The 25,811-nt window shown below is 44.2% G+C and overlaps 1 protein-coding gene across 1 annotated transcript; it reads right to left on the reverse strand.

The window, feature by feature from the left end:
* Nucleotides 1-852: 852 nt before the first annotated feature.
* On the reverse strand, nucleotides 853-25,689 carry LOC139398620 (TBC1 domain family member 16-like). The gene is made up of 13 exons (XM_071144551.1): nucleotides 25,345-25,689; nucleotides 20,742-20,948; nucleotides 19,564-19,726; nucleotides 18,747-19,058; nucleotides 10,631-10,825; nucleotides 10,132-10,279; nucleotides 9,667-9,831; nucleotides 9,196-9,344; nucleotides 7,075-7,209; nucleotides 5,353-5,539; nucleotides 5,021-5,200; nucleotides 4,484-4,630; nucleotides 853-3,564 (listed from the first exon to the last, which is right to left on the reverse strand). The coding sequence occupies exons 2-13, from the start codon at nucleotides 20,914-20,916 to the stop codon at nucleotides 3,274-3,276; spliced, it is 2,247 nt and encodes a 748-aa protein (XP_071000652.1). The 5' UTR covers nucleotides 20,917-20,948; nucleotides 25,345-25,689; the 3' UTR covers nucleotides 853-3,273.
* Nucleotides 25,690-25,811: the final 122 nt, after the last annotated feature.

The following is a 25,811-nucleotide window of genomic DNA, read 5'->3' on the forward strand; positions in this document are numbered from 1 at the left end:
GTGTACCTTTAATTTGAATTTGGTCGGCACCAGACTAGTAGACTATTGAGAATGTGTTCACAATATGGAAAGATAGCCATGAAAACATACACACAGTGTAGAAAGCATGCTTTTCCATGACAGACTGACCAGGCCAATCCTGGTGAAAGCTATGATCCCTTATTGATGTCACCTGTTATTTTAATTTCAATCAGTGTAGATGAAGGGGAGGAGACAGGTTAAATAAGGATGTTTAAGCCTTGAGACATGGACATGTGTAATGTGTGCCATTCAGAGGGTGAATGGCCAAGAACAAATATTTAAGTGCCTTTGAGCAGGGTATGGTAGTAGGTGCCAGGGCAACCGTTTGAGTGTGTCAAAAACTGCAACACTGCTGTGTTTTTCACACTCAACCACTTCCTGTGTGTATAGAGAATGGTCAACCACCCAAAGAACATCCAGCCAACTTGACACAACTGTGGGAAGCATTGGAGTCAACACGGGCCAGGATCCCTGTGGAAGGTTTGACACCTTGTTGTCCATGCTCTGACAAATTGAGTCATGTTCCTAATGTTTTGTACAATCAGTGGATAATTGTCTCCATTTCAGAACCCACCATTAGATTTAAAAACAGTGATTTTACACACATTTATGTTTAGGGAATAATCACAAATCCTACTTCATGGAACAATAGCATAACGGTGTGGAAGTTATTAGGGAAGGTCAGAAATCAAGTAGAGTATCTGTAGACACACCTCTGCCAGACCGCCATTTATGTGATCTCCTCCCAAATGAAGAGCTGGCTGGCACATGCATTTCCTCATGCTTAAGTTCAAGGTCAGAATGCAGAGAGAAAAGTATGTGAAAAATAAGTTCCATTTACACCATTTATTTGAAATCACCAACGTTTCTGCCTTCACCACGGCCCTGCAGCATGTGAAAGCCAGTCTTGTATGTGTTGACTACACTACAGCATAGGACCACAGTAGGCCCTCATCAGTGGCCTGTGTATTATTATAGAACCTTATAGAACTCCACATTCAGTGATAACTCGGTCACAAACATTTTGAAATATAACTAAACCCAAAGACATGTTACAGTGACTCACGTTCAGAAACAGTTTCAACGTGAGATAAACAGTCCATGGAAAGAGATGAAGAATCGAGATAAGCAAGTAAATAAAACACACACACAAAGCCCCGCTGCCTTGCCACCCAATTATTTTCCAAACCACGTTACCATCCATCGGTTAGCCCTTTATAAAGTGGTTGGTACAATCTTCTAAATCTCCAGGCTTTTTCAGCGAGCAGCAGCCACAGATGACTAATGGACGCAGGGGCCAGTAATGCATGTCATTTGCAGAGACTGCATGTTGAGCAGGAGAGAGAGGGGAAGCAGCTTGAAGATCCTAATGTTACCTTTTAGTGGCAATTTGAAGATGTTTTTCCCCCAGGAGTGGCACTCTAACACCCACCCCCAGAACCCTCACCACCGTGACAACTCACAGATTACAGGAAACATGCAGATCTCAACACTTCACTTGATAGGCCTTGATAGTTCTCTGAGAAATACATTTTAATTAAATAATTACAATCTTTAAATACTTTAAGCTTTTGGTGTCATCTGCCTGCCTTTTGGGACTAATCTATTGGCCCATTACTCAGCCAGGCAAGCTCGCTCAACCACAAATAAACCATTTTAAATGATTTCAAATAGTATTTGGAGCAGGTTGGGTACAGAGCTGCCATTCCTCTTTGGTTGGTTTTCTTTCACCCGCTCTGTGATGATGTGTTGTGTAATTGAGGAGATCAGTCAGTGGAGGCCTATTGGTGACTGCTCCCCAACTCATTACCAGATGTTGGGAGGTCACTGCTGTTTACACACACACGTGAAATAAACAGTCAAGAGAATAGAAAGTAACAAAGTGGATACATTCATATGGACAAATTCACTTGGTTTGTGCAGGTGAAGAACCTTGAGATTTCATTGTATTTGATGGAAGCTGTGCTGTACAAATCTAATGAATTATAATATTGTTTAGTGCAGTGACAACGATGGTGGTGTTCATTCACTTGGAGGTCAAGGTGGAGGTCAATGTGTTTCTAGATATGGAAAAACAAAAACACTGAGCTTTTACACAACCGCCCTATCTGACATTTAACAAAAACAAACTTAAAGTAAACTTAAACACATGATCTCATATTCGATATGTAGCTAGCTGACCAAACTGTACACTGACTGGTAGTGGTGGGATATCCACAACCATCACATATTTAAGCTCTACATCTAGTCTAACTTTTTATTTATTAATCCCTATTGCTTTGATAGATGCCATATTTATTCATATCCCCTCTTATCAAAGATAAATGAAATCCCACCTTCCTTCAGCCTGACAGGCAGTGTCATCTGATAATGTAAGAATAAATGAGCAGGTTTCTGAACAGGAGTCTGATAAGGATGTTTGTAGAAAACTTGTTGTGGAAACAGTTTCCTATATACACACACACACCTCTGTTTTGCGCTTTGTGTTATTCGCTAAACAGGTTGTGCCCTTTATCCTTAAAGGGTTGCTCATGCAAGGATATAATCGTACTATATTGCTAAATATTGTAATCGCAAACCCACAAATACACACACTCCCTCTTTGAAGGGAACAGAAAAAAAATATGATTTGAAAAGTAACAATATCTAACTTAGTGACAGTTGAAATGACAGCTTGCCTCTCTTGGTTGATGGAGGTTTATACGTGTGTCGTGTTAATAGGCTTGAGCCTGATTGCAATATGCTGAGATAATATATCATTCCATTATTCACACAAACATTCCATTGTGAGCATATGAAAACCTTTCAATGGAGTTCAAATCTCGACAATTCCCCTTCAAGTCAGTATTTGACCGTTGGAGTCACATTGAATCCAGTCCAGCAACCTTAGACCACAGTGTGGACCCTGAAAGGTTACAGTCCAACAGAGTGATGATTGTCCAATCTCCTCCAATAGCAGAGCAGCAGCTTCTTCATGGGAAACGTAGTGCCAAGTGTCTGTGGTACTGAATGTTCCAAATAAATATACATTCTTATAAGGCAGTGTTCCATGTCACATCGGACAAAAGGATCAGGTGGAAAATCCTTTTAATAAGATGGGGATTGTGAAAAGGGGGAGAGCGTGAAGAGAAGTATCAGAGAGAAGCACATACAGTATGTTGGGAATCCTAGTGGCAGAAAAGTGGTACTGCAGCTTCTGATCTACTCAAAAGTTATAGTTAGCACCATTGTCTCCCTCCCCCCTATTTAAACTCAGGACTGCTTCCGAAACATGAAGATGTCTCTGGTCTTGGAGCCTCTCTTGCCCTCGGGGAGTGGGGTGGGGTTGGGTGAGGGGGAGGGTGAGGGTGACGGGGAGGCTGAGGGCTGGGGGGTGGCTGTGCCTCCATAGGGGCAGCTCTGGGAGTCGGGGTGCTCCCCAGAACACTCCACGGCCGGGATGTAGCGACTGTCCCACATCCCTGGACCGCACAGCTTACACAGGTCATGGAGGCTGCACGGGATTCTGGGTAACAGACGGAACTGGTAGAGCAGACTACGGGCCTGGTAGTAGGAAGGGTGGGAGAGAGAAAGGAAGAGAGAGAACGTAAGAGAGAGTCAAGGAATGGAGAGAAAGAGAGCATGTGAGAGAACAAGGGACTGGAGGAGAGGAGTGGCAGTGAATGAGAGAAAGGTTAAACACGAGGAAAACACGTAGAAAGGAGGAAACAGAAGGCAGCGAAGAAGCTATACCTCAAGACTTACAAAACAGCTAACAGTATCACACTTAGTATCATGGAGATTTGAATAACATTTGACTAAATCAATAGCTCCTTCAGACGTGGAAGAACATGATCTAACACAGCCAAAATCAATTAACGTGATCTAATTTAAACTAAATAGGGCTGAGCTGTTCAGACACATCAAACCTGATAGGGGTTCTATAACAGTCCTAACACCTGCATGCTAAAATGTGCTGTTGCTGCTGCAGCAGCACTACTAACATGGCATCCATAAACATGAGAAGACAGACACACACTACCGGCCATGACTCAGAAATCCTCAACATGGCATCCATAAACACGAGGAGAAGACAGAGACACACTACCGGCCATGACTCAGAAATCCTCAACATGGCATCCATAAACATGAGGAGAAGACAGAGACACTACCGGCCATGACTCAGAAATCCTCAACATGGCAGGATCACAGCAAGTATTTCAAGACTCCTTGAGGGCTGGGGAGCAACAAGGACTATTATGCTTTGTTGTATTACAAACGCCATTCCTTTTAAATCCCTTCGGCGCAGGCGATGAGTGTACACTGAGGGGATGAGTTAAGAATTAAACAGCCACCATAGTATGCTAACTAGAGGGTAAAATGCTAGCGTTGCATAACATGCTAGTATAGCCTAGCATAGCATGAGGAAAAGTGGCCCAGCCTTGGATGGAGTAACGCATCGTCATGCTAAGGCTAACGTTACCTTGCGCAGCACCAGCTCCCCGTTCATGTGCATGGAGAGGTTACTGAAGTGGAGCAACATCTGGTCGGTGGCTAACTGCTGCTCCGTCACGTCATCACCGTACAGCACGATGATGGCCACACACGCAAACAGATGGAAGTAGTCCGTCTGAGGGAGCGATAGCGTGTTATTGACAAAGTACATTTATACTGGACTGTGGAGAGCCTGCCTACAGTACAGTTTGTGTGTCTGGTTGTGTCTACATCCAACTCTAATCTCCATAACTAGTGTGTTGTATGAATGATGGTTATACCTATGGCAGGCTATAAACTCCTAACATTGTTACACACAGTTGCTAATACACATTGTTTGATATTGGTGTATGTATGCTAATGTTGTGTGTTTGTATTGTTCTATGTATACCAATTCCACGTACAACATGATAATGTTGCTCTGTGTACACCAATGCCATGTACAACATGATGATGTTGCTCCGTGTACACCAATGCCATGTACAACATGATGTTGCTGTGCGTATGCTGATGTAAACTTGGGTACCTGGTAGTGTGCCCAGCAGGCCTCCCACATACGCAGGGCCTCTGTGTCGGGGAACTCCCGTTTGAAGCAGAGTAGGAGCCAGCGGTGACAGAACAGCAGCTGTAGGCCGTCCTCCCCCAGCTGGGTCAGGTGCTGGTGGAACCGGGGCAGCATCAGACGCAACAGCTCCCTCAGGTACATCTGGAACGCGGGAGAGAGAGATGGTTAGGGCACTAATGTGGATATGAATGTAACACCACACACACACACAAAATAAAACACGAGAATCACAGATAGCGAGAGAAAAGTGTGTGTAATAAAAAGAGAGAAAGACACTTTCTCTGTCCCCTTACCAGTTGTCTCTCCATGTCCTCGTCGCGGGGAGAGCTGATGAAGATGGTGTTCTCCATCAGGCCTACGAAGCACCAGAACGTGTCACTCTCATCCTGCACCTCGGTCAGCAGGGGGGCCACCAGGTCAGACATGCCCTGGCAGTAGCCCATCTCTGGGTTGAACACCGCGTAGTTCAGCAGCACACACCTGGAGGAAGGGAGGAACACCACCACAGACAATATCAAGAGATCATAGTCGCCTCATACTAAGTCATACATATTACCTCATACTAAGTCATACATAAAGTTTTACATACAAAGTCATACTAACCCATCACCCTAACCAACAGGTCGTATAGATGTTTAGACACTGTCGTTAAAACAATCAATTTAGACCAAATCAAATTGTATTTTTCACATGCTTTGTAAACAGGTGTAGACCAACAGTGAAATGCTTACTTCTCATCCTAACTATTCAGAGAGATAAATACACAATGAGTAATGATAGCTTGGCTATATACACGAGGTACCAGTACAGAGTCCATGTACAGGGGTACGAGGTCATTGAGGTAGATATGTACATATAGGTAGGGCCCTATAAAGTGACTAGGTAACAGGATAGATAATAAACAGTCACAGCAGTGTATGCAGTTAGTCAAAAACGTTAAGGCAAAAAGGGTCAATGAAGATAGTTAAACAGTTAACCAATAGCCACCCGGACTAACTATTTAGCAGTCTTATAGCTTGGGGGTAGAAGCTGTTCAGGGTCCTGTTGGTTCCAGACTTGGTGCATTGGTACCGCTTTCCGTTCGGTAGCAAAGAGAACAGTCTATGACGTGGGTGGCTGGAGTCTGATCATTTTTAGGGCCTTCCTTTGACACCGCCTAGTATAGAGGTCCTTAATGGCAGGAAGCTCGGCCCCAGTGATGTACTGGGCCGTACACACTACCCTCTGTAGAGCCTTGCGGTCGGATGCCAAGCTGTTGCCAAACAAAGCGGTGATGCAGCCAGTCAAGATGCTCTCAATGGTGCAGCTGTTGAACTTTATAACGATCCGAGGGTCCCTGCCAAATCTTTTCAGCCTCCTGAGGGGGAAGAGGTGTTGTTGTGCCTTCACGACTGTGTTGGAGTGTGTGGACCATGATCAGTCCTTAGTGATGTGGACACAGAGGAACTTAAAGCTAAACAACACTATGGCATTAAAACAGAGTAAGCGAATGAATAAGACAAATATGAAAAGTGGTGAGACAATATTGGTCCATAATAATACATGAGAGTTCTAACCTCCCCCACCCCTACTCTACTTGACCCAGTTACTTTTACCAATACCGAGAACCAGCCATGAGTCACTTAACAGCCTGGTTTTGAAAGCCTTTAGCTCCTTCATTTAGGAAGCTATTAGCTGTAAGTATGCATCAGAACTAGTGCTCTAACAACTTACTGGGAGTCAATAAAGCATGAAAGTCATTAGCTAGCTTCCCCCAGGGTTCAGAATATGATATTCATGTACAATATTACCTCCTGTGCACTGGACTATGGGATAGGAAAGATGAGAAATGGAAAAGGTGAGGAAGAAAGGGAGGAGAAAAGAGTGGTAAGAGAGGAGAGAGTGAAATGTAGAATAAAGAGTGACAGAGGGAAGGATATGGATAGAGATGAGAGGAAAGACAAGTGGTAGGGGAGAGAAAGTGTAAGAGAAGAGAGAAGAGAGGGAAATACCCAGACAGAGCCATCTGTCCTGACCTCATGATCTCCACATTGGGGTTGTTCTCTCCCCTGAAGAAGTGGTTGCTGCGGTCTGTTCTCACCACGTCCTTATCCACGGTGAACTGAACCTTCCTCCAGAAGTCACTGTGCTCCTCAGGACTCATAGACAACCTGGGCATGGCAGGGACAGACAGGGGTTTTTACTGGGTTAAATACTGGGGCTACGCACTAATGTCAACCAAACTTAAGGGCAGTTACTCAACTTCAAAAATGTACTTTTAATTTAACCCTTGATAGGATGTCAGGAAAAGGGTAGGGTGAGGATGTTGGGGCAATGTAAACCACTTAAACAACCTATGATCTAACCCTAACCCCCTCCCATCACTCTCTGGCTGAGAACCTGAACACGGAGGACCTGACCCCTACCCTAACGAGCAGAGCAGAGGGGATTTCATTAACACTATTTGTTTTCCATTGAGCCCCGCCAGGAACAATAACACTGGGCCTGATGCAACTTCACGCAACTGTTTACTTTCTGGGTCTGTGTTTGTCTGCCTCTCCCTCGGCGTCTCCTCCCTCACTCCCTTCTCTCTCCCAGTCCCTTGATCCCTCTCTCCCAGTCCCTTGTCCCCTCTCTACCTCCATGCCTCACTCTCCCTCTTCTTCCCTTTCTGGAGAACTGTCAGCAGCTGTACCTGGTCCTGCTACCAGAATCCCCTAATCGTGTAACTCAACATTAACATGTAAGACCACAGAGACACCAGACCTTGTAGAAAATAGATGAGCAAACTGAATCAACTCTCCACAACCCTCTCCTCCTCCAGTGTTTGTTCAGAACAGGTATATACTGACATCTCTCTCCTCTCCAGCAGGATCATCCATGTTTAACATCTTCAACAGTACTGGCTACAGCACAGAACATCAAATCAAACAAGCAATAATTGATTCTTCAAAATGTGACTTATATAAATAATGTAATGTTTTATTTCCATACAGAACTAATTGATTTAATTAACAGGGGCTGGTCGTTAGTCAGGATCACAAACAGATGATTATAAGGGTGTCATACATGTTCATGACAAGTCTAATCAGTTATTATACCTGTATCATAATGCATCATATCTGCAGGCTTTAAGTAGAGTGTTACCGGTGCCACCACCTTTAGAAGGCCGAGACTGTAGTTCCAGGGTCTTAATGATGAGCCAATGGCCCCCGGAGGCTCAGTCAAGTGTTTTTCCATCAGCCTCATCACATCACAGGAGGAAGAGAGCGTCTAATTGGCTGGTTTGGATGACATTTTCTGATGTAATCTAAAGGTTAATACGCCATTCCGCTGAAGACCAGACAATTATCATATCAATTCTGTGCACTCGTGCATCACACCTGTGCAAACATGCACACTGTGTGGAAGCTTAGGTAGCCTAGCGGTTAAGAGCAAACGGCCATTAACCAAATGGTCGCTGGTTCGAATATCCAAGCCGACTAGGTGAAACATCTGCCAATGTGCCCTGGATCAAGGCACTTAACTCGAATTGCTCCTGAAAGTGGCTCTAGACAAGCGTCTGCTAAATGACTCAAATGTCAAATGTAAATGTATTGAAAAAGAAAAAGGATTAGGGACAGACAGACAAGTAACGCTGGGAGGTTCAAATAAATGACTGGTTGAACCCTTTACTCTCTTTTAGTGTGTGTGTGGTGTGTGCGTGCGTGCGTGGTGTGTGTGCGTGCGTGGTGTGTGTGCATGCGTGGTGTGTGCGTGCATTTCGAGCATATTGATAGAATATGAGAGTAGAATATGAGAATATGATTTGATCAGCGATTACATGTTTTTACCCAGGAGGCCTGTTAATTTACACCCAGCACTCCCATAACAACGTTCTGTAATTGTGTCTATTGATTGCTCCATTTGCAAAGTGAAACCACAAGGTGTGTGTGTGTGTGTGTGTAACAGTTAGCAGGATATGGCTTGGTGCCACCTTATTCCTTTGTATAAATTAACCACATACTGTATGTACCATTGTTATGAATGTCCTTCTTTCATCGAAAACAACACAATAGAACCCCCCCCCCACCCACACACACACGTACGGTCAGCAGCAGTGTGCAGCTCCCCTGGATGGAGAGCCATTAGTTATAGTAAACCCCCCAGCCACCTACCTCCTCTGCTGGATGTGGTGGTACTCAGAGCGTTTCTGCAGTCTCCAGGCCTCTCTCTCCTGGGAGGAGGAGTCACAGCTGTAGTAGTGCAGTAAGAAGGGCCACACCTCCCCGCGGATGGATGGGTCAATGCCCCCAAAGAAGATGGCCTGAGGGGGGGGACAGAGAGGACATGATCAGCCTGGGTAGTAGAAGTCTAGAATTCAACAATGTTATTTACAGTAACTACACCAGGGTTCCCCAACTGGCCAAATTAGTGCTGTGGTGGTTTTATTTGGCACCCCATTTATTGGGAGAATTTTCAAAAAAAAAAAAAAAAAATTGACATAAGACACCAGGAAATCAGCTCCATGTCATTTTTAGTTAAGAAATCTGTTCAAATATTCCCATGCATAATAGAGACACGTGATCGTATACAAATGTAAGCAAGTTTGTCAGTCTTCCAAGGTCTTATCCCAGCTACACACTCACCTTGCGTAGCTTGTACTCCTCCTCCACCTGTCCGTTGTGGTTGAGGTGTCGGAGCCAGGTGGTGACGTCCAGGCGGCGGTACAGACGTTCCTCCGGGTGGGTCTCAGAGGACGGCAGGGTGGGCCTCCGGATGGAGAACTGCATACATGACTTCTCATCCACTACCTGGAAGAGAGAGGGAGGAGAAAGAGAGATCGATAGGTGGGGGGAAGAGAGGGAGCGAGACAGATGGGTGTGGGGCAGAGAGCGAGAGATATCAAGGAACTAGCCATTATGCTAACACTGAAATAACATGGTATCTAGCCACAATGCTAACACTGTAGGAACATGATATCTAGCCCCAATGCTAACACTGTAGGAACATGATATCTAGCCCCAATGCTAACACTGTAGGAACATGATATCTAGCCCCAATGCTAACACTGTAGGAACATGATATCTAGCCCCAATGCTAACATGCCTCACCTGGTCTTTGAGCTGCGTCTCTCTGCAGCACTTCCACTGTTGGAAGACCTCAGCCAGCTTGTCCAGACCTGCGTGGTGGAAGTGGAGGACCTTATACTGGCTCTCCCTGCTGGCGATCACCAGCTGACCACTATTACACGCATCATCACTGGAATCACAACATAGCATTCAAACATACAGAAACACTGGCTGAAAGAGAGACACATACAATGTTACTGCACTGCTAAAACATGGCTTATAACATATACAGCAAACTCTCAGTTGGAGAAGAATTTCAGAAACATTTCCTGGATTGTCAAATACAGTCATTTTTTACATACATATAGGCCCAGTTTCTGAAGTGACTTTTCATTTTTGTAATCGTTGGACAATGATAATCCTCCCCTTTACCCTCACAGGCCAAACACCACAACTGTATGCAGGTGAGTTGTTATGAGAGTAAAGTTCCTGAGGTCTTAAAGTATCCAGACAACATGACCCCACATGACCCCTGGCTGACCTGAAGAAGAGGCGGAGCGACCTCATGTGACCCAGGTCGACCCGGAACACTCCCCCCAGCTGCTCCAACGCCAGCACCTTCTGCTGTTCCTCCCACCGCATGCCCTGCGATTGGCTGTTGTTCTCAGAGGGAGCGTGGCTGTCCAGGCTGGAGGCGGAGCTAGCCGAATGGGTCATGGACTCGTCGCACAGCTCCCTGAGAAAATGAGGGGGGAGAAGTTGAGTTGGTTATAGGATCAGATTAACTTACACCCACAACTATTACTGGCTCAATGCAAAACAGACCTTAGATCAGCGTCTAAGGGAAACTGATGGGACCATGATTTTGGAGAATCATTGCATTGCACACAGATGTAATTCTAACAACACATAAGCATAGATATGGCAAACAGGGTACTGTTTGTACAAACATGTACTGTTTGTGACTAGTGTTGAATATCAGGAGTCTATTTTACTGCCCTGTTGTGGTTCCTTGTTTTATGTCCTGGGATTGTTCTGGCTTAGACCATGGGACAGAGAAGAATGCATGGCGGTTACTGTGCAGGGGGGGAACCACGCACATCACACACACAGTGCACACAACAGAAACTGTACACACACACACATCACAGCGTCTGCCTTCCAATTTCCCCAGTCATTCCCCCACGGCCACTGTTTGTTTCCCCGGCACTGTAACCCGAGCTGGGGGTTCCTCTACTGCGTTACACACACACACACACCTGGGTAAGGGGGTAAATCAAACAATTAACAACCAAAACACACCCCATGACAAGTCTCGGAGAGCCAGACCTGAGAAGCACAGTGACGTATTAATTGCAAATAGGGCCAGTAAACACAAGTCAATCATATGGAAAACATTCACATGTAAATGCTGTTTCCTTGTATGCCGATGGAACAGTATTTCTCTAAGTCCATAATAAATACAAACAGCCTATTGGTCCCATGAGAGGAGCCAGAGCTGGTCAGTTTCAAACTAAATCAATGGTAGTGAATTGATCATGTCTCGGGTTGTCACATACCTGTATATGGGAAAATAATGTGAGATCCATCGAGACAGCAAGGTCTCACCTCATTGGTCAGATTCACTGCCCTCTGGATCATGTATCAAATCATGAACAAGGTCCCAGTCCTGGGACACTACAGCACAGAGGAGTGGGGAGATTCTCTCTGCCTCAATATAAACCTAGTCATAGCAGACCTGGGTTCAAAAACTATTTGAAATCTGTCTGGAGTGCCCGGTGAACGGGCGTTGCAGATTTTGGACTTGTCTATCGGTTCCATTGCAACAGGAAATCTCAATCAAGCCCGGCAGAAGAATTTGAAATGATTTTTAAAAGTATTTGAACCCAGGTTTGCGTCATAGGCCTATTGTATTACATTGAGGTGCTGAGAGAACATACAGAAACCAAAAGTCTCACACTTAATGGTCTGCTTGAATAAAACCTGACAACATTTGATTGATTAAAACATTGCCTCAATAAAGGAATATTTAAACTGCGCTACATGCTAACTACTGTAACTGTCAGAGATATTGCTAAGCTATCTGTCTCTATGGGCTTTCCAGTTAACTAATCAGCATCAACAGAAGGTGTTGAACATGGACCTGTTTTAAATGTCGTCTACTTAATCAATGAAGTGAAGATAGCTTACAGTAACATAACAGTGGGTGCCTACGAAGAGGTTTTAAATGCAATCTACCTCATCAGTGGATCTCAATTAGCTAATGCTAAATATTCACACTAGTAGCTGATGCTGTTCTCTATAGCGACTACACTATAGCCTATGTATACAGTGTTATACACAGACTATGCACTGAGTGGACAAAACATTAACACCTGCTCTTTCCATGACATAGACTGAATCCAGGTGAAAGTTATGATCCCTTATTGATGTCACTTGTGAAATCCACTACAATCAGTGTAGATGAATGGAAAGAAACAGGTTAAAGAAGGATTTTTAAGCTCGGAGACAATTGAGACGTGGATTGTGTATGTGTGGCATTCAGAGGGTGAATGGGCAAGACAAAATAATTAAGTGCCAAGAACTGCAACGGTGCTGGGTTTTTCATGCACAACAGTTTCCGGCGGGTATCTAGAATGGTCCACCACCCAAATGACATCCAGCCAATTTGTCGACTGTGGGAAGCATTGGAGTCAACATGGGCCAGCATCCCTGTGGAACGCTTGACACCTTGTAGAGTCCATACCCTGACAAATTGAGGCTGTTCTGAGGGCAAAAAGTAGTGTGGGGGGGGGGGGGGGGTGCAACTCAATATTAGGAAGGTGTTCTTAATGTTTAGTACACTCAGTATATGTCAACAGCATGTTTTGATGGAAAAGCTGTTTTAATGGCATGTCCCTCGTCAGGGGAGCTACAGCTACAAGCTCCCCACCTACGTGATGCTCTACCCTAGGGACAGAGCTCTGGCGTCACCCTGAGAACCAGAGACTGGGGCTCAACCCCCATGGTCCCTAAACTCAATGAATGATGTGGCTGTTGAGCAAGTAGAAGAGACTATACTTCTTGGTGTTCTATTAGATTGTAAACTGTCAAGGGCAAACCATATTGATTGCATTGTTGTAAAGATGGGGAGAGGTCTGTCTGTGATAAAGAGATGCTCTGATTTGTTTTTACATCACATGCAACCAAACAGTTGTCCAGTCAGGTGCGGCAAAACAAATACCTAGAAAAGCTGCAGCTGGCACAGAACAGAGCAGCACGTCTGGCCCTCAAATGTACATGGAGGGCCAATGTCAATAACATGCATATCAGCCACTCCTGGCTCAGAGTGGACGAGAGATTGACTGAATCACTGTCGATCGTTGTAAGAAATATTGATGTGTTGAAAGTACCACGTTGTCTTTTCAGCCCGTTATCACAGCTCAAAAACCCAGTCCCCAAGTAAGAACAGAGACTGGGAAAATGACTACATGGTAACTCAGGCAAGAAATATGAAACACCTCAAGGAACAACGCGGACTGTGAAGAGACACACACTAACAGTTTTCTTTAGATGTTTTAAATGTAGCTTTACATTTGTGTTCTTATCTATTAGTGTTCTGCATGTTGTCATGTTCTATGTTGTGTGGCTGCTGCTTTTTCAACAGCTAATGAAATACACAAATATGCAACAATTTCAACAATTTTACTGAATTACAGTTCATAAGAGGAAATCAGTCAATTGAAACTAATTCATTAGGCCCTAATCAATGGATTTCACATTACTGGGACTACAGAAATGCATCAGTTGGTCACAGATACCTTAAAGAAAATGTAGGGGCGTGGATCAGTATACCAGTCAGTATCTGGTGGGACCACCATTTGCTTCATGCAGCGCGACACATCTTCATACATAGAGTTGATCAGGCTGTTGAATGTGGCCTGTGGAATGTTGTCCAGGTTCCAGCTTCCAGGAATTGTGTATAGATCCTTGCGACATGGGGCAGTGCATTATCATGCTGAAACATGAGGTGATGGCGGCAGATGAATGGCACGACAATGGGCCTCAGGATCTCGTCATGGTATCTCTGTGCATTCAAACTTGCCATCGATAAAATGTAATTGTGTTTGTTCATAGCTTATGTCTGCCCATACCATAACCTCACCACGAGACACTCGGTTTCACAACATTGACATCAGCAAACCACTCGCCCACACAACGCCATCTGACCGTTAGAGTTGAAACTGGCATTAATCCATGAAGAGCACACTTCTCCAGCGTACCAGTGGCCATCGAAGGTGAGAATTTGCACCCTGAAGTTGGTGAACAGCAGTCAGGTCAAGCCCCTGGTGAGAACGACCAGCACGCAGATGAGCTTCCCTGAGACGGTTTCTGACAGTTGTACAGAAGTTCTTCGGTTGTGCAAATCCACAGTTTCATCAGCTGTCTGCGTGGCTGGTCTCAGACGATCCCGCAGGTGAAGAAGCCAGATGTGGAGATCCTGGGCTGGCGTGGTTACATGTTGTCTGTGATTGTGAAGCCGGTTGGGCTCTGCCAAATTCTCTAAAACAATGTTGGAGGCGGCTTATGGTAGAGAAATAAACATTAAATTATCTAGCAACAGCTCTGGTGGACATTCCTGCAGTCAGCATGCCAATTGCATGCTCCCTCAAAACATGTGTTCTTCACATGTGTTTTGTGAAGAAAAAAATTCCCCAGCATAAGGTGCACCTGTGTAATGATCATGCTATTTAATCAGCATCTTGATATGCCACACCTGTCAGGTGGATGGATTATCTTGACAAAGGAGAAATGCTCACTAACAGGGATGTAAGCAAATTTGTGCACAAAATTTGAGAGAAATAAGCTTTTGTTCATATTGAAAATTTCTGAGATCTTATATTTCAGCTCATGAAACAGGGGACCAACACATGACATGTTTTTATACTAAACAAAAATATAAACACAACATCTAATCAAAACTCTGGGGAGGGCAGGGAAAGGAGGAGAGCTAAAAATAGGTTTTATGTTGTTATATAAATATATTATTGTACATTTGCATGGAAATTCACTATGATTTAATTACCTATGTTTAGGATTCTAACAATTGTACAGGGCAGCAAAATACTTTTGAGATACATTAAGAATTTAAAAGTTTTAAAGAAAAAAAATAGCAATTTTGTCCTACAGACGCACTACATTCAGTGGTTTAGAATACTGTACTGGAGCCATATATAGTTGAAGACGGAAGTTTACATACACCTTAGCCTAATACATTTAAACTACGTTTTTCACAATTCCTGACATTTAATCCCCGTAAAAATTCCCTGTCTTAGGTCAGATAGGATCTTGTTTATTTCAGCTTTTATTTCTTTCATCACATTCCCGGTGGGTCAGAAGTTTACACACATTCAATTAGTATTTGGTAGCATTGCCTTTAAAATTGTTGAACTTGGGTCAAATGTTTCAGGTAGCCTTCCACAAGCTTCCCACAATAAGTTGGGTGAATTTTGGCCCATTCCTCCTGACAGCGCTGTTGTAACTGAGTCAGGTTCTGCCCACAAATTTTCTATAGCATTGAGGTCAGGGCTTTGTGATGGCCACTCCAATACCTTGACTTTGTTGCCCTTAAGACATTTTTCCACAACTTTGGAAGTATGCTTGCTTTCCTGACTGATGTCTTGAGATGTTGCTTCAATATATCCACATCATTTTCCTTCTCATGATGCCATCTATTTTGTGAAGTGCATCAGTCCCTCCTGCAGCAATGCACCCCCACAACATGATGCTGCCACCCCCATGCTTCACGGTTGGGATGGTGGTGTTCTTTTTTTGTTTCATCAGACAAGAGGACATTTCTCCAAAAAGTACAATCTTTGTCACCATGTTCAGTTGCAAACCGTAGTCTGGCTTTGGAGCAGTGGCTTCTTCCTTGCTGAGCGGCCTTTCAGGTTATGTCGATATAGGACTCGTTTTACTGTGGATATAGATACTTTTGTACCGGTTTCCTCCAGCATCTTCACAAGGTCCTTTGCTGTTGTTCTGGGATTGATTTGCACTTTTGGGACCAAAGTACGTTCATCTCAAGGAGACAGAACACGTCTCCTTCCTGAGCGGTATGATGGCTGCGTGGTCCCAAGGTGTTTATACTTGCGTACTATTGTTTGTACAGGTGAACGCGGTACCTTCAGGCGTTTGGAAATTGCTCCCAAGGATGAACCAGACTTGTGGAGCTCTACCATTTTTTTCCTGAGGTCTTGGCTGATTTCTTTTGATTTTCCCATGATGTCAAGCAAAGAGGCACTGAGTTTGAAGGTAGGCCTTGAAATAAATCCACAGGTACACCTCTAATTGACTCAAATTATGCCAATTAGCATATCAGAAGCTTCTAAAGCCATTACATTTTTTGGAAATTTCCAAGCTGTTTGAAGGCACAGTCAATTTAGTGCATGTAAACTTCTGACCCACTGGAATTGTAAGTGAAATAATCTGTCTGTAAATAATTGTTGGAAAAATTACTTGTGTCAGGCACAAAGTAGTTGTCCTAACCGACTTGCCAAAACTATAGTTTATTAACAAGAAATTTGTGGAGTGGTTGAAAAACGAGTTTTAATGGCTTCAACCTAAGTGTTTGTAAACTTCTGACTTCAACTATAGATGCTGTACTGGAGCCATATAGATGCTGTACTGGAGCCATATAGATGCTGTACTGGAGCCATATAGATGCTGTACTGGAGCCATATAGATGCTGTACTGGAGCCAATAATAGCTTAACCATATAGATGAGTTTCAAAAGTGTGAAACAATAATAGCATTGGGAACACGTATGCATGCATGCACACACACAAAGCTACAATACACAGTCTCTCCCACACAACAACATAATGTACTCTCTCACTTTCTTACACTCCCTCTTCCCACTCACTTTCTTGCACACAGATTATTTCTCTCTGCATGATTCCTAGTGACATGTTTCCAGTCCCAGGCCCCTTAACAGTGTCAATTAAAGCTGAGAGCTGTGCTGTTCCAGAGGGGTTGGCTGCTGCCTGTAGGCCCCGACCAGACCACTCTCCATTCCTCTAATCCACCCAGTTGACACACAGCCCAGTACAACAACCCCAGGAGCAGGGAGGAATCAAAGAGAGTTTCACACAGACCCAGGGAGGGAGAGGGGGTGAAGAGGGTAGAGGAAGTACAGGGAGAAAAAAAATGGAGATTGAGTTAAAGAGAAACATTAGCGAAGGATAAAGAGAGAGAGAGAGCGAGAGAGCGAGAGAGCGAGAGAACGAGTGAAAGAGAGAAAGAAAAAGAGAGAGAGAGAGAAAGGAAGAAAAGGTTAGAGGCAGTGCAAGAGAAAGCTGCCAAGTCACACACTAACTGCACTTACAGTGTTAAATGGACAAACACACACTTCAAACTCCCTCATCCTGGGCTGTGTTTCTGGCCAAATACCTCTGTGTGGAAACGACCTCTGAGGGATGTATAAAGGAGAATGGCCATAAGGTCAGTACAGCAACATGATAGTGGTTTAGTCCAGATGGTTTAGTTGGTTGGAGCAGAGTGTTGGTAGAATTCCTGCATGGACCACATAATGAATGTGTGTGCTAACTGCTAACTCCTAACTGCTAACTAAGCGGCTTTAATTGAATCGATTTAGCGAAGGACAATGTGTGTGTTTTGGCCCATGTTGCCAATAAGAACCTTGTAACCTTGTAATTGTCTGCTTTAACAGCCCGTTCTCTCCTACAGTGACACATCCAGCCTTGGGAGGCAGTAATAGTTAACAAATTCTAATTTACAGACTTGCCTAGTTAAATAAAGGTTTAATTTTAAAAAATGCTGTGTGAAGTGTGAACCTCCCCCAATGACAGTAAGAGTACACTTATCCCCTTCTCTGTGGCTCCACCATGTGGTAGGTTTGGCCTATTACAACTACCTTGATCTGGTGAGAAATTCTGTCTTGCGAGGTGAGAAACTGGCATCTGGAGTGTAGGTTCAACATGATTCAAGGTTATAGCCGTTAAACACGGACGACCACTGCTGCTCTCTCTCTCGCTCTCTTTTTAAAACTCTTTTATAAAGTGGTGGGGAAACGATCAAATCGCCAGTTACCTAAAATATCCATAGGATATTTATGCAAATGGTTGCAGGTTCTTGTTGGCATTCAGTTTCAAATATGTATTTAACAAGTTGGATGCTTCTCTACCCAAATAATTGGAAAAGCATTTCTGTCATGTGCTTATATGCTTAAACTATTTCAATATGTCTCCACTGCGAGATAAGACACCAATATTCAGCGTCTGAACTGACAGACTGGATTCAATACATACATAAATTATAAATACCATGGAAACTACAGCTCCATTTGTGCCCTGCATATCAATAGCTAACTTGCATAGATAATTCACACAAAATCCAACTGATAATAACTCACCAAAACACCCCATTCATATCCATGTCTAACACAAGTCACAAACAAATACGTGCACACAACAGACCTGCATTCAAATACTGAAATCTTTGAAATACTTTTATTTGCATTAGCCTGATTTTTTCTATTGGTTTAATGATAACATGTAAACTCAAAGCCCTGATAAAGTATTTGAAAGGATTTAAATTACAATATGAACCAAGGTCTGTATTATCCACACACACAAGCCCATCCCCTCCCAGCTCACCTGCTCTCGTTGTCCAGGAACACAGAGCCGCTGCTCTCAAAGAGGGACTCGCTGACGGGCGACAGACAGAAGGGTGAGGAGAAGGTGGTGTCTGAGTCCGAGCCCATGGTGCTGTCCCTGCTCACCTCGTCAGCCGACAGCTCATCCCCCTCATCCGTCCCAGACTGGGACTGCTGTTGCTGGGGAGGAGGGGGCTCTATGCTGGCCTCCAGACCCAGGCCCCCTCCAATCCCAGTTCCGTTCCCAATCCTCTCCTCCTCCTCCTCCCGGTCCTCATCTTCCTCCTGGGCAGGAGGGTGTCGGGAGTGGGGCCTGCAGGTAGGGTTAACATTAGCGTTACCGTAAAATGTTTTTTCAGAGGATGAAATTCGACCAGATGGAAATTAAGCACCATCCTGAAACAGTGTTCACCTATATTACAAAAGGTTCAGGCTCAGTTGTCAGGATACAAGCAGTTATCACAATAAAACCTGTTACCGCGATGCAAGCAGTTATCACAATAAAACCTGTTACCGCGATGCAAGCAGTTATCACAATAAAACCTGTTACCGCGATGCAAGCAGTTATCACAATAAAACCTGTTACCGCGATGCAAGCAGTTATCACAATAAAACCTGTTACCGCGATGCAAGCAGTTATCACAATAAAACCTGTTACCGCGATGCAAGCAGTTATCACAATAAAACCTGTTACCGCGATGCAAGCAATTATCACGATAAAACCTGTTACCGCGATACAAGTCGTTTTCACGATAACACCCGTTATTGCAATATCACCAGCTACAGAAGTCCATTACGTTCCCTTCCCCCCACTCTACCTGCGGGGCCTGCGCCGAGCGTTCCTGCGGACAGGTGAGCTCTCTGGGGTGATGTAACGCAGGGCCTCCTCGTCCTGTCTCTGGATGCGGGAGTTGGGAACCCAGGTTAGGATCAGAGTGGTTCCCAGGCTCTCATCCTTCTCCATGTGCACACACAGGTACCCTGAGGAGAGAAGGGAGTCATGAGAGAGATGGAGAAACATGGCCACAAACACACAGGAACACAGACAACAACACACACACACGAGAACACACACTCACCCTGATGAAATCATATCATCAGAGGATTGGAGACAGGTTGAGAAAGAGGACACACAAGAAAACACAAGAACCGAAGTCACTTGAGAAGATCACACTAAGAGAAAAGGATCCCAGAACCCAGTCAGTTCTCCTCAGGACAAACCTTCTTCCTATGAACCAGAAGTCAGATAGATAGATATACCAAATCTGGAGTCAATCTGACTTCTGGTTCATGGGAAAAATATTTTGGCCTGAGAACTATAATATATTAGACATCTATAACCTTAATAAGTTGATACACAAATATACTGTCCATAGCTAACATACCATACCATGATGGAAGAGGTGACAAAGTAGTGGCATACTGTACATGGAAACATTACTAGGTATGACACAAAACAAGTGAGGCAAAGAGGAAGTAACCTGAAAAGAAATAAGGAGATCTGACTCATGAACAAACAAGGAAATGCAGAGGTGAGAGACAATGAACCATACAGTCTCATATCTCTCAGGTGAGAGTTCATCGGTACATGGTGGAAAGAGAGAGAGACACTATAGGACACACTGGGAAGAGAAGAACAGCAGAGGAATAGGTGAACGCTATAGTCATAGCTGTGGCCTGTTCAGGAGGATGTAATGTTACAGAACATTCAGATAGAAATGTATGGTGTAGAACAAATATGATTGTCAGGTAGAATAGGTAATCGTGTTAGTGCTATTCATTACATTTCTGTGATGTTCAGAATAGTTCAGCTCACTGAATACACCCCAGGGTTGTATGTACTAGGCACCAAATGCAAGAAAACGGACTGAAACAGGAAGGGACTGCCTGAACTTGTCCGATAAATGCTTTTCTCCATTGCAAAGACGTTCGTTACGGTGTGCCCTAATGAATAGGACCCTTATGTAGGGGACTCTTAGACAGCTATATACTGTACCTGGGTGGTGTTCGGGCAGGCCCGGGAGGGGCTCGGCAGGGTGCACACACACATTGTTCTTGGAGAAGATGATCTCTCCGTCCAAGCCATTCCGCGAACCCGCCGACCCTGGGTTAAAGGTCAGGAGGTCCGAGGCCTTGGAGGAGGCGCGTCGCAAGAGCCGACCGAGAGACATCTACACCGACACCAGGACTCTGCGCCCATCCTCTGGGGTGGGGGGAGGAGGAAAGGTGAGAGAGGGGGACAGGTATGGAGAGACAGAATCAGGTCAGAATGGAGGACATGGGGCACTAGTGTTTTACAGTATGACATTTACCTATTCAAATGAACAAATCATATATAGAGTGCCTTCAGAAAGTATTCAGACCCCTTGACCTTTTCTCCATTATGTTACAGCCTTATTCTAAAATGTATTAAATTGTCTTTTCCCCTCATCTATACACAATACTCCATAATGACAAAGCAAAAAACTGTTTTTTATAAATGTTAGCTAATTTATTAAAAATAAAAACTGAAATATCACATTTATATATTCTTCATTTTACTTTTAGGTTGTGCAATACGCACAACCTAAAAGTAAAATGAAGAATATATAAATGTGATATTTCAGACTCCTGCCACTGAAAAACATCCCCACAGCATGATGCTGCCACCACCATGCTTCACTGTAGGGATGGTGCCAGATTTCCTCCAGACGTGACGCTTGGCATTCAGGCCAAAGAGTTCAATCTTGGTTTCATCAGACCAGAGAATCTAGATTTTTTTGTATGAAAAGAAACAAATAGAGCTAAGCACAGGCAAGATCCTAGGGGAAAACCTGGTTCAGTCTGCTTTCCAACAGACACTGGGAGACAAATGACCTTTTCAGCAGGACAATATCCTAAAACACAAGGTCAAATATACAATGGAGTTGCTTACCAAGACGACATTGAATGTTTCAATGTGGCCTAGTTACAGTTTTGACTCAAATCTACTTCAAAATCTATGGCAAGAATTGAAAATGGCTGTCTAGAAATGATCAACAAACCAATTTGACAGAGCTTGAAGAATTTTTTAAAGAATAATGTGCAAATATTGTACAATCCAGGTGTGCAAAGCTCTTAAAATGTCCTAACATTTCTAAAAACATGTTCTCACATTGTCATTATTATTGTGTGTAGATGGGTGTGAAAAATATTATTTTATTAATTTTTAATTCAGGCTATAACAACATAAATCGAGGGCTGTGAATAGTTTCTGAAGGCAACGTATATAGTCATACATAGCAAAGCTAACTCTTTTACAGGTTGAGCTTTCATTTAAAGGCAGTGACAGACATTTGTACTCAAGTTACACTGTGATGTTTGTACAGTATTAGTGTGTTCTTACCCCGACAAGTCAACCCTGCCATGCAACAAAACCTCACAGTTAGTGTTTTCCTATGCCACGTCAACCATCTTGACTCACACACTTGGCTCTGTTAGTGTAGGCGTGTGTGCAAGTGTGTCCCCCACCTTGAATAAACACACACACACACACACTACACAAACCTGGTCTATCCTTCTATGTGAAATCCTAGTCTGTTATTAGGAGCTAACAGATGTCAGCATCTATGGCTATTCTCAACATGTCACACAACTGTGCACTATGACTGCTCTCACATGCCAGACTCATAGCTTTCACAGCAGCTGATGAGAGACTACACTATGACTAGTCTCATGTGCCAGACTCATAGCTTTCACAGCAGCTGATGAGAGACTACACTAGGACTGGTCTCATGCCAGACTCATAGCTTTCACAGCAGCTGATGAGAGACTACACTATGACTAGTCTCATGTGCCAGACTCATAGCTTTCACAGCAGCTGATGAGAGACTACACTATGACTGGTCTCATGCCAGACTCATAGCTTTCACAGCGGCTGATGAAAGAGACTACACTAGGACTGTAAACAAAATCATTTTGCTGTTCACTCCAGTCAACCTTTCTGCTATGACTGGAATTGGCCACTAGCGCTACTGGCATATCAGTGTTGATCCATACTATGTAAGTTCCTCTGTGCGACCCTATGATAATGTAGCCTAGTTCCCTATCACTACAGTCTATGACATCGAACACATTCCCAGTGCCCCACTACTCCTGAATGTGTGGAATGTTCCCTCCTTTTCCTCTTCCTGAGAACCCGGAGTCATGACCTGTGACCCAAATGGCACCCTATCCCCTATATGGTGCACTACTTTAGTCCAGAGCCCTATGTGCCGAGGTAGAAAGTACTGTGCTACATAGAGAATAGAGTGCCATTTGGGAGGAAGCCATGTTTACCTCCTCTGATTAACTCTATGCCGCACGACTTCCTGTTAACAGGGCTTCAGGGTGAAGTTTCCCCTCGGTAAAGATCTAGGATCAGCTTCCCCTCTCCCAATTCTAACAATTTGTGGGGGAAATGCAAAACTGACACAAGATCAGCATCTAGGGGTAACTTCACCCTACTGGCTTATCAGGACTCGGACAGGAAGTCTTCTACCCGGAATCCGGGCAAGGCCAGTGAGTATGTACTGTAGCCTGGTCCCAGATATGTTTGTGCCGTCTTGCCAACTGCTATGGTCTTTGGACTGACAATGATCATAGGAGTTGGCAGGACAGCACAAACAGACCGGGTACCAGGCTAGGGAGAGTGAGTGAGGTACTCATTTGGCCGGGTAACACTTTACAATGATTAAGTTTCTCTCTTAGAACACTGCATGTCCACACTATTCTTCAGAACTACAACCATCCTAAAACCACTCTGACCATAGCGCTGAGCTGCTCACCTAAACATTTGCATGGTAACTGCTTACAGAACAAAGCCAATCCATTGAATTCACTTGCAAATGAGCAGTAGTAAACCAGGCTGAACTCACTATACCAGGTGTTCAGTGTCAACTATACCCCCCTGGACCTTCCATCCTCACCTCAGCAGATTAAAGCTACATTTCATAGTCCATTCTTCTTCTGATCGCCCCAGACAACAGCTACCCCTAACCAGTTGATAGACAGTGGAGATCTCCACCAAAACAGCGAAGTTAGAGGTTATTTGGTGGTAAAACAACAGCTATAACCAGTTCTCTGTGTGTATCCATAGCCTGAGGTTATTCTGGTCGGTATGATAGCAGCAGGGCGAGAAGAGGTCAGAGTGTGATATGATTCCATATTCAGCGTATGACTAAGCAGGGAGCCTGACTGATATAGCACAATGCTCTCTCCTTCTTCCATGCTGTCATCACCTCAGTGTGTGTTCACACATTGCCTTGTCTCCTCCACTTTAGCCTCGGTCACCTCACACTGGTCCTACTGTAGCATTCCAACAATGGAGACAGCTTTCCAAAGAACGTGTTACTCTCCTGTGAGTGTGAAGTCTGCATTCGGTCATCATTTTTTCTGTAGCCATTAATCTAATTTAGTATTCATCTCCTTCTGCCTTGCTGTATGGAGATGTTTTGTTCAGAAAAACATCAAACAAAACAGTCCTAAGGATTTTCTGAGACAACCAAACGTTCCCCAATGAGATTACAGAGCGAGTGTATCAGTACAGTATCCCACTGTGTCCTGCCAGCCTCAATGACTATAAACGCAGAGGATTCCAGTGCCTCAGATCAGTGTGTCCAAGTTCACCTCCGGGCCACGCTAACAAACTTGTCAGGCTGCTGACATTTGAATAGAGGAGGCTTCCATAATGAACTGCCTCTCCTGTTCATCTGGATCGTGACACCAAACCACTGCCTCAGGGGCAGCTAAAGGACTTTAAATAACCACATGGACTCTCAGTGAGTTGCAATTCCTCAGGCTGACTCACTTCCATGAGCAAAGAGTCAATAGACTATGTATCAGACACAGACAGAGCAATAAGTATTCTGTTTACATTAGACCTAGTAAAGTAGAGCTTGAATGGAAGTAGCCTAGGTGAGACAACTCGAATGGGAGCTGAAAATTGTTGGGTTAGCTCACCTTTCCAAATCACATTCACAAAGCATAGGCCTATAATTTGATCCTGTTATAGCTATAAACTGATAGATATGAAGTCAATGAGATAGCCATATGTACATTTTAGCTGTAGGCTATCAATAGCCTACGCGACATAGTAACGGAGGAGTATCCTCAAGAGTGGCGTCCCGTCCGTGATGACGAGGCTACATCAACTATTGACACATTGTACCAATGACAGGGAACATCAATTTGACAGGAGAGGATGGAGCAGCGGAATTCTCGCTGCCGCACCATTATTTTTCACGGGCCCGGTCCTTCTCCTGCCTCTCCGACATTGCTATCGGTTTGGCCGGGCAGAGATTTTATCTGTAGTTAAGCCTACCATCACGAATACATATTTTAGTCTAGTTGTCTGGCCTATGTCCTCAAATTTCTCCCCATCACATGCAGTGCACATCCCGACCAACCCGCATAGTTCGCCAAAGGAATAGCCTAGCCTAGGAAATAAGGGGGTCGTGTAGGCTACAAACAGCATAACCTTATCCATAATACACGAGGTCGTTTGATTCTTTCTCGGTCATCGGTGTACACCTGTGCGAGCAGTGGACTTAATAAATAAATGCACACTCAAAAACACAGGCGATGCGGTCTTGCTTTCTCACCCTCTGTCCCACCCGAGACTACTGTCTTTGCCGCTTATCCATTCCGGAGCGATGTTTATGGTGGTTGTATCCGTGTAGTTTGAGGTCACGTCTTCGGTATTTTGTTACGCGGTGTGAGTGTTTGTATCCGTGCGGTCTTTCTCTACCGCACGCGGAGCTGCTATGTTTCTCTAACCCAACCCCCAAATTCCTCTGCTTCCGGGATGGCAGACTGGATAAAGGCTGCTTCTGTGAATGCACGGACCAGTCAACTATTAGGATCGCCTTACATTTGGAAGTATGTTTGTCTTATTAGCAAAAGCAAATGATCGTCAACACACCACAATGATATATCTAAGTAAGGCTGACCTTTTATCATAGTATGACGTTTTAGAGGTCAATGCCGAAAGCTTCACTGCAGTTGGCTGATCCCGAACTCACATGAGCATTATCAGGACCAGTGGAGCTGGAGTCGGAGCATCATGACG

Source organism: Oncorhynchus clarkii, unplaced genomic scaffold, assembly GCF_045791955.1.
Source record: "Oncorhynchus clarkii lewisi isolate Uvic-CL-2024 unplaced genomic scaffold, UVic_Ocla_1.0 unplaced_contig_714_pilon_pilon, whole genome shotgun sequence".
NCBI classification, from domain to species: domain Eukaryota; kingdom Metazoa; phylum Chordata; class Actinopteri; order Salmoniformes; family Salmonidae; genus Oncorhynchus; species Oncorhynchus clarkii.

Excerpts from the sequence above, each read along its gene's own strand:
- LOC139398620 (XM_071144551.1), bottom strand. The coding sequence starts at position 20,916 with ATGTCTCTCGGTCGGCTCTTGCGACGCGCCTCCTCCAAGGCCTCGGAC. Across the intron at positions 9,345-9,666 it reads AGGAGTACAAGCTACGCAAG|GCCATCTTCTTTGGGGGCAT; the intron begins GTGAGTGTGTAG and ends CCCCCCCCTCAG. Across the intron at positions 7,210-9,195 it reads CACCACATCCAGCAGAGGAG|GTTGTCTATGAGTCCTGAGG; the intron begins GTAGGTGGCTGG and ends TGCCATGCCCAG.